The 20,051-nt window shown below is 36.9% G+C and overlaps 1 protein-coding gene across 1 annotated transcript in view; it reads right to left on the bottom strand.

Annotated features, from left to right (window-relative positions):
• PIP4K2A (phosphatidylinositol-5-phosphate 4-kinase type 2 alpha) overlaps positions 1 to 20,051 on the bottom strand; it is a 69,363-nt gene that overhangs the window by 38,096 nt on the left and 11,216 nt on the right. Inside the window, exons 2-3 of the mRNA XM_063303528.1 lie at positions 8,286 to 8,383; positions 7,222 to 7,318 (exon numbers count right to left, since the gene is read on the bottom strand). Coding sequence (XP_063159598.1) covers positions 7,222 to 7,318; positions 8,286 to 8,383 — 195 coding nt within the window. The remainder of the gene's footprint in view (positions 1 to 7,221; positions 7,319 to 8,285; positions 8,384 to 20,051) is intronic.

Here is a 20,051-nt window from a genome sequence, read left to right as displayed (position 1 = left end):
ATAGCCTCCGGGCACTGAATGCTGCTGAGAAGTCCTAAGACCACCAGGAGAAGCACACTCCCCACACCTATGTCCCTCCTCTGCTCATCCACTAATACAACCAATACAGGTTCCATCCATGCCCACATCTGAACTCTGACTTAAAAGCATCCAAATAACTGGGTTCCCCTACAGAGCTTTGCAGCTGAACAGCTATCATGCTTTCTATCACCTTCCCCCAAAGAGAAGACTGGACACTGAATGGTAGTTGTCTAATGTACCTGGGTCTAGGAGATGCCTTTTCAAGAAGGGGTACATGATACTTCCTTTTTCAAGGCAATTGGTACTACAGTACACCTTCTTCTAACAAGATGCTGACAATCTCTCTAATCCACTTGAAAGCCACCCCCAGCCTGCTGAAGGATTCAGTTCAGGCTGGGGTGCAGTTCACAAGTAGTGGTATTCATACCACCCAGCACCCTATCCATTTCCTTGGAATCTACAGGATGAAAAGTACTGTATTCCACTTAACATCACAAGGTTCTGTCACTGTTTTCTCCAGGTTCTCCCCAAATGGATCAAAATTTAAATGAATTCTAACGTTATTGGTGAAATGTTATCCAGAACTCTCACAGCACCCCGCTGCTAATTCCAATACCCTGGAAGAGGGGTGGGTCACTCTCAACAAGTCTGTTGGGGTTGATGCAACAAGGGCAGAGAAGTAACAGTGTTTCGCCACTCTGATCACCAAGTTGTAGGCTCAAACACGAGCCTGTTTTAAGCTATTTATAGTTTATAATGGTGTGCTTGTTATGTTAATTAATTTCTAAACTTCCAGAGTGCAACACCAAGGAGCCCAATTACTGCATCACCATCTCCTTAACTCAACTGCTTATTTTCCCGAGCTCATGTGACTAGTGCTTGAGATACGAGCATGCCCATGCCTAATCCAGAACAGCTTCAGATCAGAATTATTGCACACGGCTTACTAGGGTTCTTAAAAGAGAGGAAAAAATGTAAGATATACAGTATAGAGTAGCTTCTATGGGGTTACCTGTCAGTTTTAGAGAAGACATATTGAACTTTAATTTCATCAAGCACCTTATATAGTTATCTTTTTATAGGTTACTTATTAGCCAACTGCTACAATTATCTTATCAAACAGCTAATTTGGTCATTAATACTTTCAATCTATAATCTACAACAGTGCATACTTTATTAAGATCAAGAAAAATGATGCATACCATCACAAATAATCATTCAATAACAGTAATCAAGACACTATTTCCTGTCAGATACATGGAAGACCCAAAGACCGATGTATACCAAGTGGTACCACTTCTAAGGAAAAACAAGGACAAATGAACACAGAAACAACAACTGGAGCAATTGACCAAAGGAAGAAGGAAAGGATCAAAGTAGTTGGAGAGAGGAAGAAAGTGGAAGAAACAGCCAGGACTAGAATAAGCGAACCTCAACCAAGACTGAATTTGACACTTTGGAGGGCCAGTAATAAGTGGCAAAATGATACAAAATGGCCAAGGCTGAGGCTTCCCATTTGTTGGGGGTAAAGGTAAAGGTAAAGGTTTCCCTTGACGTAAAGTCCAGTCGTGTCCGACTCTAGGGGGCGGTGCTCATCTCCGTTTCAAAGCCTTGGAGCCGGCGTTGTCATAGACACTTCCGGGTCATGTGGCCAGCACGACTCACGGAACGCCGTTACCTTCCCGCCGAAGCGGTACCAATTAATCTACTCACATTTGCATGTTTTCGAACTGCTTGGTGTGCAGGAGCTGGGATGAGCAACGGGAGCTCACCCCGCCGCGCGGTTTCGAACCGCCGACCTTCCGATCGACAGCTCAGCGGTTTAACCCGCAGCGCCACCGCGTCCCCATTTGTTGTTGGGGAGGATTCAGTATTTTTTAAAATAATGTCAACTTACTGTAATTACACTTTTTAAGGGTTTTTTCCCCACCTCAAAAGTTGGAAAACCCCACCACTGCTTTTTGGCAAAAGGGAATTCCAGAAACTGCAAATAAACTGTTCTGGGAACATGCGTGACTATTTGTGAACTAAGCAAACACTGAATCAAATAGAAACTAATGCAGATAAGGAGAAAAAGAATACCGAGAGGCATATTGAAATGAATCTGGAAGATGAATATGTTAAAGATTGTATGAATAAATGGGCAAAGTTTTCTGGATAAAATATAATGCTTGAACAATGGAAGAATATGTGGAGTAAAGGAATTTACACTGAATTATAATCTGAAAGAGAATGTTTGTAAGATGATAGATTGAAAGAAAACACAAGACTTTGTTTCTATGTATGGTAACAGCAGAAAGACTTTTATATGCACAGAGGTGGAAGGACTTACAAATACCTACAATGGAAGAATAGATGGTGAAGTTAATGGAACTGGCCGAGATGGCAATTTGATCTTTTGATTAAAGAATTCTTTAATTAAATTAAATTGAATTAAATTATTAATTAATTAATTAGTTAATTAAATTATTTGATTAAAAAAAACACTTTGTCTAGCTTTTGGACTTTTTGCTTGAAACTAAAAGGAATGAAAGTTTAATTTTGGAATTTTATGATTAGAATTATTTATTATTATAGAAATATTGTGTACTATTGTTAATTTTTAGAGTAAGAGGTTAATATATCTTATATTTGTATCTGTACAAAAGGAAATTGGAAGCTATTCTTTTTCTATTCTTTTCTTTTTCCTTTTCCTTTCCTTTTCTGCACTCTTAATTTTGCTCTCTTTCTGATCTTCTTAAAATGTTTTTGTTTCTCTATATTTTATCTCTTGTTGAAACTTAATGAAGTTTTATGTAAAAAAAAAAGAATACTGATAGGCAGATAGGTCAAGAGTCAGCATAAAAGACACAGAAGGGCAGATAAAATTATGAGAGAAATAATCCTCATGGCTCCAGCCTACCAAACATGAATGTGAGACAATAACTGCAAATACCAATTTGGTAAGTTAGCTAACTCAGCTAAAATTAAAGATTTTTTTTAAAAAAATGAGTAACATCATTTTGGGGAGGTCACTCTATATTCCCCATTAATTTGTCTAATTCCTGTTTATTCTGGTTTTCCAGACAGATAGGATAAGGTTCCTCCCACCTAATGGAGAATATAAACTGTGTTAATACCTTCTCAGTTAAAAATTAAAGGAACACTGGAATGGAGAAAGGAAAGGAATGGCAACTTTGCTCCTTTGAAATCTACCTGCACCATAGGTGTTTAGGGATTAGCGTTAAACTCCAAGAGAGTAGGAAGGATTTAAAGGTCAATTTAATTAGCTTGTTCTAATCTTCAATCTTTTCTACCTCTCATTGGTATATTAATATCATTAAATTATAATTACTAATTTTCAGAAAACTAAAATATTATTTATGCCAGCACATAATGTACTTAATCTATATACTGTCTATATGCTAATAGTTGATACTAAAATGGCTTCCAACAAAACTAAAGGTTTTTTTTAAACAGAGGTTAAAGGCCATAAAATGTTTTTTGTGTGATAAATCATGGTAACTAATTTATAAACATCAGAATAAAATTTTGAGCTGAAACCATTAAGCCAAATAATACCTGAATTGGGGAGGGTAATTTGAAATGGAATGATCATGGTATGGGCACCAGAGAAAAAAAATATAGCATGCTTCTGCTGGATATCCTGGTCATACAATGCCCCTTCCTACTCAGTTGCCTTTCTAGAGCTTCACTAGACATCCACAAACTGAAAATATGAATCTGATAACTTAAAGCAGAAGTGCACAATTTCTGTCATGTAGACGATCACCCATGGTGTCATGTTCACTGATTCAATGTAGTTTATACATCGTGACGTTTCACATGCCATGGCGCTGATGCGCGTTTCTGTTTGGGAGGGAGCTGCTGTGAGACCTTGTATCAAGCTCTGTATGTGAAATCAGTACAATGGAATGTGTTTGGGTTATGTTCTCTGTTCAAGGCCTTTTCCCCGCAGACCATCAGAAACCGTTAGGAGCACCTGGGATTGTGAACTTGAGAAGATTCTACGGGGGGGGGGGATTTCATTTGCACCGAGGGTTTTTAGTTTGAATTTGGCGCGCTTTCATCATTCTCAGCTTTCTCTGTGATCCTGCATACTATTCTTTAATAAATCAGATATCTTTGAATTCCTGTTCATAAGTCTGATAGTGTTTTAGAATAGGCAACCATTACACATGGCTTCTGACAGACATGCCACAAAAAGCAAACAGGATCCCCTAGAGTACTTTCCTAGATTGATTCATCCCCTAGAAGGGTAAAATGAAGGCACTAAGCCTGAAGGTATATGGAATCTTTTTTTTTTTAAATCTGGGTAGTTTTCTCCAACTCCAGCCTGGTGTACTGCTACAATTCCAGGAGATTCCAGACAGCAGTGCTGTTGACCACACTAGCTAGAAATTCTGAGTTATCACTGCAACTGTGCAATTCTCATTTAAATTAAATTAAATGTGTCTGGAGATGGGTGAAAGCACCAAGTACAGTAATAAAAGCCATCCTCTATTTTGAAACCCTCAGTATCCTTTATAACCGAAAAAATTAAGTTAGGATATGATATGCAGAAAAAAACATGCAGTGGCGAGACAGACGTTAAGTAACCCCCTGTAATATAGACCTTTTTAATTTGCTTCTTTCCTGATAATTCCCATCATTGCCATCAGCATAAGGAATGGCTGTGGAAGGGGTTTAGTGGCACTGTAGTCCTGCCTAACTGCAGGGCACCAGATTGGGAAAGCCTGCATTGCAGAGGAAGGGACAATATAATAAAACTGGAAGTGTCCCTGTCCTTTTGGAAGATTTAAAAACAATGCTAAAAGACATCAGTCAATTGTCTGCTTTCACAGAGATACAAATAAGATGCAGAGAAGCAGTTTAGCCCACTTGCCTTGCAAAATATGCAGAAAATGTTGCCTTTTTAACCTCCTCCTCCCATGAACAAATTTACTGCTCAGGACCGGAAAGGGAATTACACCCTTGACTTTGAGACAGAAAAAAATACGTAAAAAATCCAGAAGATAGAATTGTCAATACTCTGAAAAAAATTTGAAGAGTGACTCCATCTTAATATTGAGACAGAAAATTCAGTTTGCTGGGCAAAGCAACTCATTTCCAAATGATATGTTACCATTTCTTTGTAAGCATACTGATTACATCCAGTAAGCCTTTTGCTTGAGAAAGGTCAAAGTCTTCTGCTAATGACTGTCCTAGTTTTATGACAGCGCTCCAACAGCTATTGATTGGGTTTCTCAATAGTCTGAAAAGACATTAATCAGCTCAACCCAAATCAAGATCATGTAGCCTTTTCAGTTCATGTAAACATTTGAATAATTAACGATCTGCAACACCTTCAAAAACCATGTGGGTAGAAAACTCAAGAATGCTGTTCAAGTATTTGCTTTATCCAAGTGAACTGAACAGAGTAAAACTAAGCATGACCTATTTAAAATAGATGTCCTTATTCCAAAATTAAATGTGACAACTTGTAGAATTTAAAACATTAAAAAGGAAATGTAAGTTAAAATATCAGTAACAGCACTAGCCTGCTGTTTTGTAACTATAAGGTTTCAACTACTTCACAAAATGAATTTCTGTTTGAGGGCAATTCAGTTGCCACAGCTGATCATCCAGACACTATTCTTGAATTGGATGTTAGGAACCCATCATGTCTGGAACAACTTATCAAGGATATCTATTGAGATTCCAAAGATATTTGGGGAGGACAGTTGTTTTAATTACATTGACATGGCCTATTAAGCAACCTGGGAAGTCTGCCATTTTGCTCATGTTTACCCTGCACTGATCAATGCTAACAGCATAGCTGAGAATTAATTTAGGTTGGTATTCCCAAGTCACATGTTCTCAAGTATTTAAAATCAGAGTAACTATAAAAGATGAGTCTAGAGAATATCCAAGTGGCAAACCCACTCACCTAATTGAAGGCAAAACCTTTAATCTCTGGCCTCTCTAGTTGAAAAGGGCAGGAGCAGCTCATAAAACACAAAAGCTGGTGATCAGAGAGGATAATACTGGATCAGGTGGACCAACAGTCAGACGTGATATAAAGGAAACATCATAAACTCAATTCATATGAATTACCTTCTCTCTCAGATTTCAAATGAAATCAGTTTTGCCTACAACAAAAGCCCCTGTGTATATCAGATTAAATCTCACTATTCTACCTCCTCCAGAAACAGTTTTTCCAACCTTAAAATCTGAGGATGGGAGGAAAGTCCTGAGTTAAGGAACCAATAATTGTTTCATAAATTAAATTTACACAGGAGTGCAACTTTTTTTTAAATGACCTAGTCTGAAGCAGACAGACCCTCAACTGGACTCCACAAGATACTTAAGAAACAATAAATTAAAGCCAAACTTGGACTGCCAAAGGGAACGCAGAGCTAGGTGGTTTATTTGCATTTATCTTTAGATACACCTTTGAAAAGATACCATGACCACATATTTCTGTATACAGTCACAACATCCCAGTTTATTTGTAAAGAGAATTACAAACACAACATGACAAAACAGTAGTGGTTATCAGATCGTATTAGCTAACAATGAAACAAGAGGAAGTGGCAGCCCCATTGGTAATTTAAGAATAGTTGCAAAGCAGAAGTAGAAAGAGTGTCTTCTTTATAATTGAAATGCTCTTCATAAGAGAGAGAGAGAGAGAGAGAAAGAAAGATAGATTTTAGTTTCATACCAAAAGCTCACTTTTGATGTGTTTGAGACTACTCTGAAATTTACTTTGAAATTCTAAGTTCTAATCATACCTCTTCCAACAATTGAGAGGGAAAGCCCTTACAAAGAGAAAGGACAGCTGGTATCCTCCAGGTATCTTGGACTAGGGTGCCAATTGGCTCAGGAAACAATGACTGCAGATTATAAGAGTTTGAGCCTAACACATCTGCACAGCAGAGATGGTTTCTTACCGTGACTTGTTATATGCACTGCTAATTGTTTAGAACCATGGGGGCTTGGTGAACTACAGAAAGGAAATTTAGAAAGCAAACACACCCATTAAACAATCTCACTTGTCTCACAATTATCAAATGAGTTTGTATCTGGAAATTTGCAAAGAGGTTTACTCTTATTAGGCCTAGATCCCAGCTTTCATTCCACCTGCCCATCTCCCAGCAAACAGACCTAAACAGACATTGCACAAATATCAAGACTTATTTAGCATGATAACCAGCCTACCTGAAAGTCCTGATCATCAATTCCAAACCTCTCTCGCAAATTACGAAAAACCATTGGGCAATATTCCTTGAATTTGAAATGGCTTGGCATGTTTTCTCTGAAAGAGATTTGATACACAGCATGAGGGATTGTATCTAGTGATGAACATATAGCCATATATTCTTTCTCACCTTTCAGATCAAGAATACACCCAAACGCAGTTGTAATTACTCTTACTTAAAAGCCTGCAAAATTGCTGTATCCCAAATCTTTGCACCATGGTTCCAAATGTCACATTTTGCACAATTGTGGGACCATTTTCATCTAGGGAAAGATGGACTTAAAATTATTCTCAGAGATCTGTACGAGGGAGTTTTGGGTGATGGCCACCTCTTATTTTCAAAGGTCAATCTAGTAAGATAAAATGAAGACTAAACATTCAGTGGCATAAATGAGCCCCAAATGCCAAAAGTTTAAGAAGTTAAGGGCACAAACCACTGGATTACAAAATACCCAGAATGATTCACATTCAGGTTATTAAAGCAGCCATCTCTCTTACCAAATCCTCAGTAGGTACACCAATCAATCATTACATTAGCCATACCTTTCCATACCTTTGGAATCCAGAATTCCAAAACAGCTAACAATAGTCTACCTCTTAGAATAATTTAAAATCAATTAGTAGCACCCTTTTAAAGCCATCTGAACATCAAGTCCATGCTGCAGAACTACACTGAGAAGCATTATTAGTGGATGCATACTAATGGATACTTAGACCAGGGCTGAGATTCGGTGGAAATTTAGCTTGAAAGCAAGTTTTTGAAGAAGGGACCACTTCCCAGGCCAACAGGCCTGCAAAGGAGGGCAGGCCAGAAGCTTCCTTCATCCCTTTTGAACTCCTCTTCCTCTTCCTTTCGTTTTCTTTTGGGATCCAAGTACAAAAAACATAATGAAAAACTAACTCCACAATTGAACAGATGATGCTTTGGGCATATTAAAGAAAGCTAACCCACAAAGTTAAGTAAAGATGTATTTTTTTCCAGTGAAAAATATTATAAAACAAAACAGAAGTTGACTTCACTTACTTGTTAAAAAGGTGATTGTCCACTTTTATCTTTGAATACGCTTTGAAGTCATCTGGCATCAGCATAACAGGGATTTGAACATGGCTCAGTTCATTGATCTACAAAGAAGACAGAAAGGAAATAAAAAAAATTGAAATATGAGAAGAAATAAATTTCTTTTGGCCTCAGTTAGAAAACATGAAGACCTCCAGATGTTGACTTTGTAACTACCATGGATACTAGACGTAGCTGACAGAACATACAATTCATAATATCTTTACCTTAAAACAAGCCAATTGCAGAGAATATGCTAAAATTATTCCATGGTTGATGTGTTAAAACTATGAACTGTATAGATTTATCTCAGTTTAGAAATCAGATTTTCCAAAAATTATCACAGAAGAAGTTTAAACACAAGGAAAGTATGGTATTAGTATTATTTTCTTTAAAACAATGAAAAAGCTACTTTTCATATCTAGATTAACTTTGTTGTGTTCATCTATGGTTATTTAACATAGTTCCAACTTTTCTTGCTAACAAATAAAATTTCCTCCACATACATAATGCTTTTTTTCAGCAATTATTATATTACAGATAACATTACTTACTACAGCATGGAAATTAAAACAATGGAGACAGGCACAGCAAGGCAATCTCTTGACTTGCCTTTGTTCTCAGGCTCTGTTCAAAAGCAGTGCATCTTTAATTTAAGAATATCAAACAGAAATAGAAAAAGAATCAATTGTTTCAAGATTCTGGTGACTGGCTTCAAGGAATCAGACACTACTGAGCCTTTCTGTGCCAAAAGGTAAATATGGTTTAGTATTATCTGCTGCTCAGAGGAGCAAATAGCACAAAAACAATAGTTAACTTGTATGATAATGATACAAATCAAAATGAATGGTTTCATCAGAAAGAAGACTTTCACATTTCTGCAAGGAAAGGGCTTAGGTAACACAATAAAACAAAATCCATGCTTTTTCTAGTGGAGAGTTATTTTATAAAAGCATATAGAAAAGCCATTGTTCAAGTTATAAAACACAACATCTAGAGCTCACATCATGCAGGCTTAGTCTCTGTGATCTTGAAATTAAACCATCAGGTAGCATGTGAAATTTTTTTTTGCCAAAATCTTAGATAGCTCCCAGTGACTCATATGGTATAAAGCAATTTAAAGCTGTCCAAACCCTGGTCTGTAATATCTTTGGGGACCTATGAATGACATTACAACAACAAGCCTTGTGATACTTTAGAAACACTTCAATGGTTCTTAGTCCCAAAATTCTAAAATTATTTGATGATATCTTTTTAGAATTACAGTAGTTTTTAGAGAGAGAGGTAATCTGCTATGACATGTGGGTCTATCTTCTAAAATATTTATCGAAATGTCATAACAGATTTCCATCTTAGACATATTAACTTCCTTATTAGACAGAAGATAGAATGTCTCTTCATTTCTTTCTTTTAACATTTTAAACAGATGTTAAGTTTCATGACCAGGGGCCAAGACTTCATAAAATGATGGAATGCACATTGTGACATTACAATGCAAGCTTCACCTCTTTTGTACATGTTTGTGACATTATAATGCATGTACAAAAGGGACCAGGTTTGTATCATGACGACATTTCATCCTCTGCCCCTCTGCAGAGGTCTATGCACCTTAATCTATGTTTAGATTAATTTGGAACAGTGGATTAACTGGAAGAAGTTAATTAACATATTTTGATCAAAAGATGTGGACATAAACTCATCAGTGTAGCCTTGTTTACCAGGGCAGACCTCAGGGGGTTGTTCTCATAATTTCTCTGAGGGCCTTCCCTCATTTCTCCAGGACCAAGGCAAGGATGAATAGAATGGAATGAAAAATCCCTTTCTTCGCTTTCTTTTTCATGTCAAAGTTGAATTTATATCTACCTCAAAAGATAATATGCTTGCTGTGAATTCTGAGATTGGAATCCCCACATATCTGAGAAATAAAGAACGATGCAAGGCAACTCTACTACAAATATCACCTAGTTTTGTTGGCTCCTATGACTGACTTCTATACCCGAACAGGTATCTTCAACCCTAACAATCTTTCTGCACGAAGAAGGAATGATACTGGGATTCCCCTCCATGCTATTTGAAGTTCCATCTAAAATTCCAGATTCATATTCTTATTTGAATCTCAAGGCTCTGAAACACCCAGATGCAACCAATCCCCAGCTGAATTCCCTATTTGGAAAGTTTTTACATTTTTTAACGGTGCTGATATTGACCTAGTTAACCTGGGTAAATCAAGCCTGAAAGTTCCCCACTAAAATCTTTTCAATAGGGGCTTCACTGGCTATTCAGATAATTTCTGGGGTCCTCAAAGGTTATACCTTTTCCACTTCTAAACTAATAATAACCTCACTCTATAAAACTCTGAAAAGATAAGTGATCTATTGATACTGCAAGGCCCATTATATTTTTCTTTTGTTAAAGGACCTCCTTTTAAATGTAAGCAGTACTGTAGTGCACTCTGCCTAGATTCCAAAAGTAACAAAACTCAAAAAAATAAGATCATAAATGCCTAGGAGGCTTTTAAATCACCATGCCTTCTTCACCAAAGCCACCATGCAGAAATTATTTTCCTCAGGTCCAGGCCTTCACACATACAGGTCAGCATGCATTTTAACAAAGCATAAAGTGAGAATTGATATTTCTAGATAGCTGTATTCATATGGCAAATTAACCTGCGAATTAAAGGTAAAGTTTCCCTCAACTTGAGCTCAATTCCTGATGACTCCATGACCATGGCTACCCTTATTTCCATGGCAATAGTACAGAAGTTTTACCTTTTCAACTTCCCAGTATTACCTATAGCCCTGATGTTTCCTGGTTTTCACCATCCAAGTACTAAACAGGCCCAACTCTGTTTAGGAGTAATTAACCCATTAACCATTAATTTAGTAATCCACACCAAGCCAAATAACTGGGTTAAGTAAAAATGCATGCAGACACCATCTTTTTCCCACTTGTTTTCCACCTCAGTGAACTCTCCACATTGGGGCAGCTTCAAACAGCCATTAAATTGCCATTTTGTTATGCCATCCTCAATAAAATGTATTTCTGGAAAGACTCCAATCTCACAGTGTTGCTTCCCTAACTACCATAAAGTGGACATATTACTACCTTGGCAAAATAACCCAGCATTACTCACACTTGGCACCCTTAGCTGTACTACTCCTTTGAGGGCAGCGGTTTGTCCATCAGACAAAAGCCAAGATTTAGGGCATCAATCTTGCAACACATGGTTGGGATTTTTTCCCCTGCCTCTTAAGAGAAAACATGCCACCACTCCTGCTCACATACATACAGTTTCTCTTCCTCTCTACATCATTCTGCCCCCGGAGGTGAGGCTAGCCCCGTCGCTCCTGACCTTCCAGAAGAACCCGAAGACCTGGCTCTGCCACCTGGCTTGGGGTGGGGAGGGGAGTAGTTACTCCTGGGGGTGGCTGGCGCCCTAGAGCTCTCTCCACGGAATTAGATGGCTTATGGCCACTTGGGTTTTATATTTATTTTTACTTTTATATTTATATCTGATAGTTGTATTTATATTTTAGATGTTATTTATGGTTATTGTTTTAATGTGCTAGTTTTATTGTAAACTGCCCAGAGTCCTTCTCTTTGGGGCAGATGGGCGGTGGCAAAATTTGAAAAATAAATAAATAATTAACTCTCCTCCTCACTCTCATCATGCGTTATAATAGAGCACAGGTGGGATTTGGTTTTGAAGAATACTATGCGTTCTATCTGAAGATCTTTTTAAAGCCTGCACAGGGAAAACTATTTTAAACATGAGAAGAGGAAAGGCAGCAAGAAGGCCATAAACTGGATGAGATAATGCCATGGCTAGCTTTAGCATATGGCTTGTGGGTGCCTCATCATAGCCATCTAGGCTAAAATCACCTCAACCCAAGAATGTAGGCTGCAGAATGCTTTAAAAAAAAATAATCCTGAACTGTTCACAGTCATTTGTCCAAAACAAATTCAGAAACAACTCTTGCTACAAAGGGAATTATTATTAGCCTTTTAAATCTGTAAGTAATGATTTCAAAGCAAGCATAGTATAGCTTTTCCACCTTACACATGTCTTGCAATTTTCATTCTGTGTTTTTCAGGATATACAGGCTTATGCTTAGACTCAATCAATATGAAGGGCATTAATTCTTATTTTTTTCCAATTAAAGCAAGTAATGCCCTTGTCTCAAATGTTAATACCATACACCAACCCAAGTATATGCAGATTTTAAATAATGTTGTTTATTTTCTACACTGAGAGCATTTTACATTTTAATAATTACCTTTATATACATTTTCAACAGAAAGACAAAAAAGGGAATAAACTATAATACAGACAGAACATTAATAGATTTGCATAAGAATTACGTTCTTTTTTTTTAAAAAAATCCAATATTTTAGTCTGATAAATCAAGCAAATCACCTAGTCCATGTTTTGTAGATGCATTCTTTGGGCTGTTGCTTCTGGTTGATTCTACCTGCAAACTAGTTTTAATGGTATAAAACAAGCAAGCAAGCAAACAAAATAGACTAGTTTAAAGGTCAGGTTAAAACCAATTCACATGTTGGGGTAAAACGCAAAGCAGCATCCCATCCAATACATAAAACAATGTATTTTTAATAGGAAAACAATATAAAAGGATTTTTTACTGTGTCTGAGATGTCCAGATTACAACCTATGAAACAATCCAGTTTTGGATTCATTTCATTCCAGTTTTGTTACATGTCATTTGCATGTCTTCCCATAGGTCTAAGTCTACAAATAAGTCTGGCACCCAAAATGTTTCCAAAAACATAGGACATTCCTATACTGAGTCTATGACTATATATTTTCCAAGTCCTCTTGCCTTTCTCCCTAAGTCACTTAAAAGATTCTCTGTAATAGCCCTTCTTTAACCGATGCAGACTTAACATGTTTGAAGATCCAGAACTTTTATGGCTGTTAGAACCAGTTAAGAAACCTTTGCTCTGAATCTTTTTGATATGAATCACAGCTGCCTAATCAGCTGAAACTGTTCTTGCATCAGGATACCAACAACCAATACATTCTCAGCATGTGTATATGTGCCTTTGAGTCAGTGTTGGTGACTGCCTGGACTAGTCCCTGCAGTTTTCTTGGCAAGATTTTTGGAAGTGGCTTGCCATTGCCTGCTTCCTAGGGCTGTGTGTGTGTGACTGGCCCAAGGTCACCCAGCTGGCTTTGGGACTAAAATGCAAATGGTCTCCTGTTTTTCTTGGCTGGTGTCTTAATCACTACACCAAACTGGTTCTCACTTTCACAGCTAGACTGAAAAAAAGACTCATAAATAAACAGATAAAAAGGGAGAAAGCGGAAGACAACTCTACAATTTAATCTGATGGGGGGGGAATCCATAATATTGCTGAATTATATGAACAGAATGGTACTTCCCATGGATTTCAAAATTTGTTATTTGACAAATCTAGGAATTTTTTGCAATAATTTTCATAGCTCTAGAACAGCGTTTTTCAAACTTGGCAAGTTTAAGATGTGTGGACTTCAACTCCCAGAATTCCACAGTCCACAGATATTAAAATTGCCAAGTTTGAAAAACACTACTCTAGAATTCACCAAAATTTGCTGCATATAAGCACTGGCCCTATATTTTCTTCTGCTTGGGGACCTCAAAGCTTGGAGACTTTCTGCTTGGAGACCCATTTCTAAGTTAGAATTTGAGAAAATTACTTCAGTCTGAAACAGCAATTGAGAACTGACTGTCAGCTTAGGGGGCAACACAAGTTTATATGTAGCCCCTTACACAATGTTCACAAAGATAGAGGAACACTTTCAATATCAGACACTGCCCTATTTTAAGAGAATACCTATTTTGCCTAGGTCCCAACGTTTATATTTTAGATGAACGTTCATTTAAATGAAGAGTCTTTAGGTTTTCATTTTTCTTTTTTAGATTATTTTATTCTATAATCCTGCAATTAAAAGTGATACAAGGGACAGTTCAACTGAGGCATCTTAAACACTTAGCAACTAATGCTAAAACAAATGGATACATCTTAGAATAGAGTTGTACATTCCGTGATGCAGTACTTTTTTCCCTCTTGGAAAGCAGATACAAATGTCTTTAAATTTTAGTATCTCATGATAGATGTATTAGCAGAAAAATTCTATATTAAAATAGACCCATGGTTTCCTTTCAAGTCCAAAGTTAATATTTTAATGAAATGCAGTAAAATTTGAATGACTATAATTATATGATGGTAATATTTAAGCTACTTTTCATTGTTCTATGCAACAGAACAAGACTCCTTTGAAAAACTGTCAATATAGCAGTATTATGCTGTGAATCTTTTAAATGTGTAATTAATCATTATATGCTGTAGGAATTCCCATTGATTATTTTGGCATTAAACTATAATGGTTGCAGTGTGGCTTCTTGTTAATTTTATATATGGTAAGAAAAATGGAAAAGATCCCAAACTTCAAATAGATCTCAATTATACAAAAGCTGGATTAATATTTATGTGGTCTCAATTACCACATAAAACAACTAACATATGAACTGACAAACCATTTTAAAGAGAGACAAGATTATTCCAATTCTAGTCTAAACATTACAAATGGGGAAAAGGTAAGGAATTCAAGATGATCCTTAAGAAAGATAACTATGTCATGTTATAGTCTGGATAATAATTGAGAATCTACACCAGAGTTTCATCATCTTATAGCACTTAATCTGTGCAGCCATTTGAACTAGTCCACTGAAAAATGACTATGCCTGTATTTTGTATATATACTCTTCTAGATTTTAAAAGTCGGGTCCTAGTTTAAAATACTGACAACTATCAATAGTTTGAGCAATATACTTTACATACCTCCTAGCACTCAGTTTCTAAGGTATTCTGAAATGTATTAAAAAGCCTTTTTTCCATGTGAAAAAAGTTGTTTAGCCATTTCATCTCAGCTTTTATGATGTAGTTCAAAACCCTTTTAGAAAGGCAAGTTTCTTTAATTATCATGAAACTAGAATGCAAAATTAAATAAACAGAGCAATGTTACATCTCATTTCCTTCCTTTATGAGCTGCAAGGTTTGTACACTACTTTTGCCAATATAATCAGACATATTTTCAACTCATTCCACTAAAGAATCAAGAAGTCTGAAAATTCCTTTTTTGTTCCAGCTAAATATTTAATCTTTCAAATGAATCAATTTCAGTAGCAGGAGAGAATTTAAGCATTCTAAGATAGCTTCCCATCTGCTATCTGTTGAGGCTGCAATGTCTGCTCTTGGAAAGCAACCATTTTATATCCTATTGCATTTTTTCCCAAATGGCACTATCAATAAAAACTGGTTGCAGGTAAACAAATGAGCTTCAAGTTTCACCTAGTGGGGAGAATAGCTCTTGCATTGTTGCTAGATAGTCACAGGACAGGAAACAAACCATGTGGTCATCATTCATATTACATTCAGATAATCTTCTTGGACTGGAATATTGTTGGAGGAGAGAGGAAAGGTAAAATGGAGGAAATCTATGATAAAAATAACCCATGACTCCATGCTTTAAAAAAATGGATAGTCCTAGTCAGAAACTGCTTTCAGGCACAAATCAGTTTGTCTTGAATTGGAAATGCCACTGCTTGTCAAGAACCATGTGGGAAGTTGTATGACGGGAGGATTTTTTCCATATCTATGGGTGATAAATCAGTTTCAAGATAGATAAATGTCCCTGTAAAAGGTCACCAAATGATACGTCTCTTCTCCTTAAAAACATTTCATAAATTCAGTTTATAACAAGACTGTGCTTAAGTAACCATTATTACCCTACTCTGGAAAATTTCCCATGAGAAGATCATTTTCAGAAACTTCTCAGAATGTCATATTCCACACTGCCCACTTCGTTAAATATCAACCCAAATTAATATATGAAGGTTTTGGCACCAAAAGTATTTTAACCAAAAGATTTAACTTGCAACATTTTAGGAACATCTAGTAAACATTTCCTGCTTTGATGTTTATTAATACCCCAGAGAACAGATTAACAGTTCCAATGAGGGTTGTTGTAGCACACAAGCATGAAGACATAAATGCTGTTTGTTTAATTGTTTGTTGGAAACTCTTTAGGGTGCCTATCTCTGGCTAAAAATGGCAAACTCCTGTATTTTGCATCAATGCTTATTCTTTCCATCAAGTCTTGAGGTAGGCTGGGAATTCTCTAGCTCACTGACAAACAGCCAGTGCCTAAACAACTTAACTGCCACTAAAAGCTCAAGAATGGGCAGTGGAGGGGAAATTGAGATCCCTATCTGCTATTTTATAGATCCTCAAGCCATCACAGAGAGCAAATTGAATGTCCAGTATCATTCATATGGGAAATGGCACTGAGAAAACAGCCCTCAACCCCCTTTTTTAAGAAATCCAAGGACTACATCACAACTAATCTCAATTAAAAGCCAGCTTCAGTATCCTTCCAGAAACACACAAGTACAAACTATATGAAGTTGAAGATGCACACAGATCTTTAAAACATAAAGTTAAGAGACCTTTCCTGAGTTAAACATTTACTTGATTTTCATACCAGGCAAGTAATCATAATGGAGAAAGTACAATGTATTTATGCAAAAGAAACAATGTTTGATCTACATTAACACGAGGTGATTGAGTATCAGGTTACTCTGCTCCACTGACAAGACAAGCCTTTACCAAACAGCTGCTAGCTAGCTACTCAGAGTTCATGGAACAGATCCAAATACTATTGAGTTCTTTGAAATGCTTCTTTAAAGCTGTAACTTTTGAAAGCTGAAATTCTATATTTAAATGAATTTACCTTCCAAGTGATAACTCAGCTTTTCCCTACTGATTTTCTTACCTAAATCCAAGGCAGATGGGATGCATCAAAGGCCAAGAAACCAATTTGGGGACCTGAATAAAAATCATCCATTTCAAGTAATTTGCACATCCCTACTGTGTATGTTAGCCATCAAGAGAAAGTGAAGCAACTTGTGGCCCTCCAACTCCCACCAACCCCAGCCAGCATGAACAATAATGAAGAAGGATGGGAGGACCAGTTCACCAACATGAGCACAGGTTGTCTATCTCCTCATTAAGGCCTTGATAAACCACAGTCTCCCTAAAATGATACAGGTCAGAATCAAGCCATAATGTTTATTTTTGTTTTACCTGCAGTCAGGAACCAAATTTTAAAAAAAGAAAAATGCATACATAGCAAGTAGAATAAGTTTAAAACATATAGACTCAAATAAGGGATATGAATAAATCCAAAGAGTAAAATAATAACACAGTGATACAGAAAGAGGCAGTTGCTGATATTAGAAAACCAGCATTTCCAAATAGCAGCCAGCTAATCCAGGCTGGAACAAGTTTAAACCCATTGACTTCTGATGGCAATTACAATGGAGCAGAACTTAGCAAAGTGCAAAAGCTGGCTTGCAGCTAAACCTCAAAAAAACCAAGATTATGGCAACCAGCTTGATTGATAACTGGCAAATAGAGGGAGAAAACGTAGAGGCAGTGAAAGACTTTGTATTTCTAGGTGCAAAGTTTACTGCAGATGCTGACTGCAGTCAGGAAATCAGAAGACGCTTAATCCTTGGGAGAAGAGCAATGACAAATCTCGATAAAATAGTTAAGAGCAGAGACATCACACTGACAACAAAGGTCCGCATAGTTAAAGCAATGGTGTTCCCCGTAGTAACATATGGCTGCGAGAGCTGGACCATAAGGAAGGCTGAGAGAAGGAAGATAGCTGCTTTGGAACTGTGGTGTTGGAGGAAAATTCTGAGGGTGCCTTGGACTGCAAGAAGATCAAACCAGTCCATCCTCCAGGAAATAAAGCCAGACTGCTCACTTGAGGGAATGATATTAAAGGCCAAACTGAAATACTTTGGCTACATAATGAGAAGACAGGACACCCTGGAGAAGATGCTGATGCTAGGGAGAGTGGAAGGCAAAAGGAAGAGGGGCCGACCAAGGGCAAGATATTCTAGAGGTGACGGACTCGTCCCTGGGGGAGCTGGGGGTGTTGACGACCAACAGGACGTTCTGGTGTGGGCTGGTCCATGAAGTCACGAAGAGTCGGAAGCGACTAAATGAATAAGCAACAAAGAACTTAGCAACTTTCATAGAGGTTTATGTGGAAATATTTGCTGGTAGGAACTATACATTCTTAGTCCTCATTTAGGAACCACAATCGGGACTGGCAACTTGGTTGTTAAGCAAAGTGGTTGCTAAGTGAAATTGCATCTGTGCTTATCATCAAACTTCAGCTTTCCTTTGCTTTACAGACCGGCAAATGTCGTAAATGCGAGGACTGGTCGTAAAGTTACTTTTTCATCACTGTCATAACTGTGAACAGTCATTAAATGAGGCAACTGCTAAACAAGGGCTATCTGTATTATCATTTTGAAATACACCCTCTCTTCTGCCCAACAGTTTGTACGTGTAGACTGATTCACAGTTTGAAACTTCAAGCCAAAAGTATGCTGTCTGAGCTTATTTTAAGCCAAAGATGGGGCAAAAAGTTTGCAAGGAGCACTTACTCAAGTATTAGTCTGCTTCAGCAGCTTTTTTTTTTTTTTTGAAAAGTGACACATACACAATCATAAATGCATGCACACACAGCACACATCTCCACTGCACAGAAGCCCTAGGCCTCTTGCAGCCCCAAAGCCTCAGATTTGTGGCTCCTGGTGTGGCCCTCAGCAGAAAAATTTTAACTTCCTGGCCTATTCTCTCTGGGCTACTCATATTTGTGCACAGCTGGATAAAGAAGAGCTCCTGTGATTCTACTTTATTAAACTACGTACTACATTTTAAAAATAGGATATTTATTTAAATAATTTATACGCTGCCTTTTTGCCTATAGGGAAGATTCTCTATTATGTAAAATGTGATTAGAGAATGCCACACCAATAGCTCCATTCATTAAAAATATACATCATGAACATTTCCAAGAACACATTCAACTGCATCAATGGCTTTAAGGAATATGTTTAGAATTTCTAAAGACAGTTAAACAAATACAACAGAATTCTATATATTTTTAGCCCTGCCATAAAACAATTTTGAATAAAAGCCAATGCGGTAAAAGACATTCCATATTCTTCCTATCACATTGAAGTGGACTTTCCCTTTTTAGAGGGCAGTTTAAGGATGATATTTAGAAAATTCACTAATAAAAACATGCATAGAGGTTAACCCCGAACAGTTCTTTTTCCATTTTTATCTATTTTTAAATTATTCTTTCCCTTTTTCAAATAAAGATATCCTCCATTAAGATAGCAGAGAGAGAGGAGATGCACAAAATATGTGCTTTTAATTAATTGGCAAGATAGGTTCTTAGGACCTGGGGCTGAGAAGAATCTATACAGAAATAAAAGCAAGCTTCTGGTACTGTTAGCTAGCTTCTATCCAAGAATTTTAATCAAAGAATTTTTTACGTCTCAGAATTCACAGAGGAACCTAGCAGTGTAAATAATAGACCAATGATATCTAGACTAGTAAGAAGAAACCAAATTTCCCAATCAATTAAAGCTTCTGGTTCTCAGGGTTACATATTGGATTACATTACATATACATGCCTATTACACTATTCCCTTCAGGATAACCAATGTTATACAAAGTGAAGAAAAGGAATAATAGTAAGCCAAATAAATTAAAAGCATGAGATCAGAAAAAGAAAAGGAAATATTGTACAGCTCAATCTAATTTATACCAACACCATTTACTATATCTCTCCACGTCTTT

The sequence above is a fragment of the Candoia aspera genome, chromosome 4, assembly GCF_035149785.1.
Source record: "Candoia aspera isolate rCanAsp1 chromosome 4, rCanAsp1.hap2, whole genome shotgun sequence".
Lineage (NCBI taxonomy): Eukaryota > Metazoa > Chordata > Lepidosauria > Squamata > Boidae > Candoia > Candoia aspera.
This window is presented reverse-complemented; position numbering and strand designations above follow the sequence as displayed.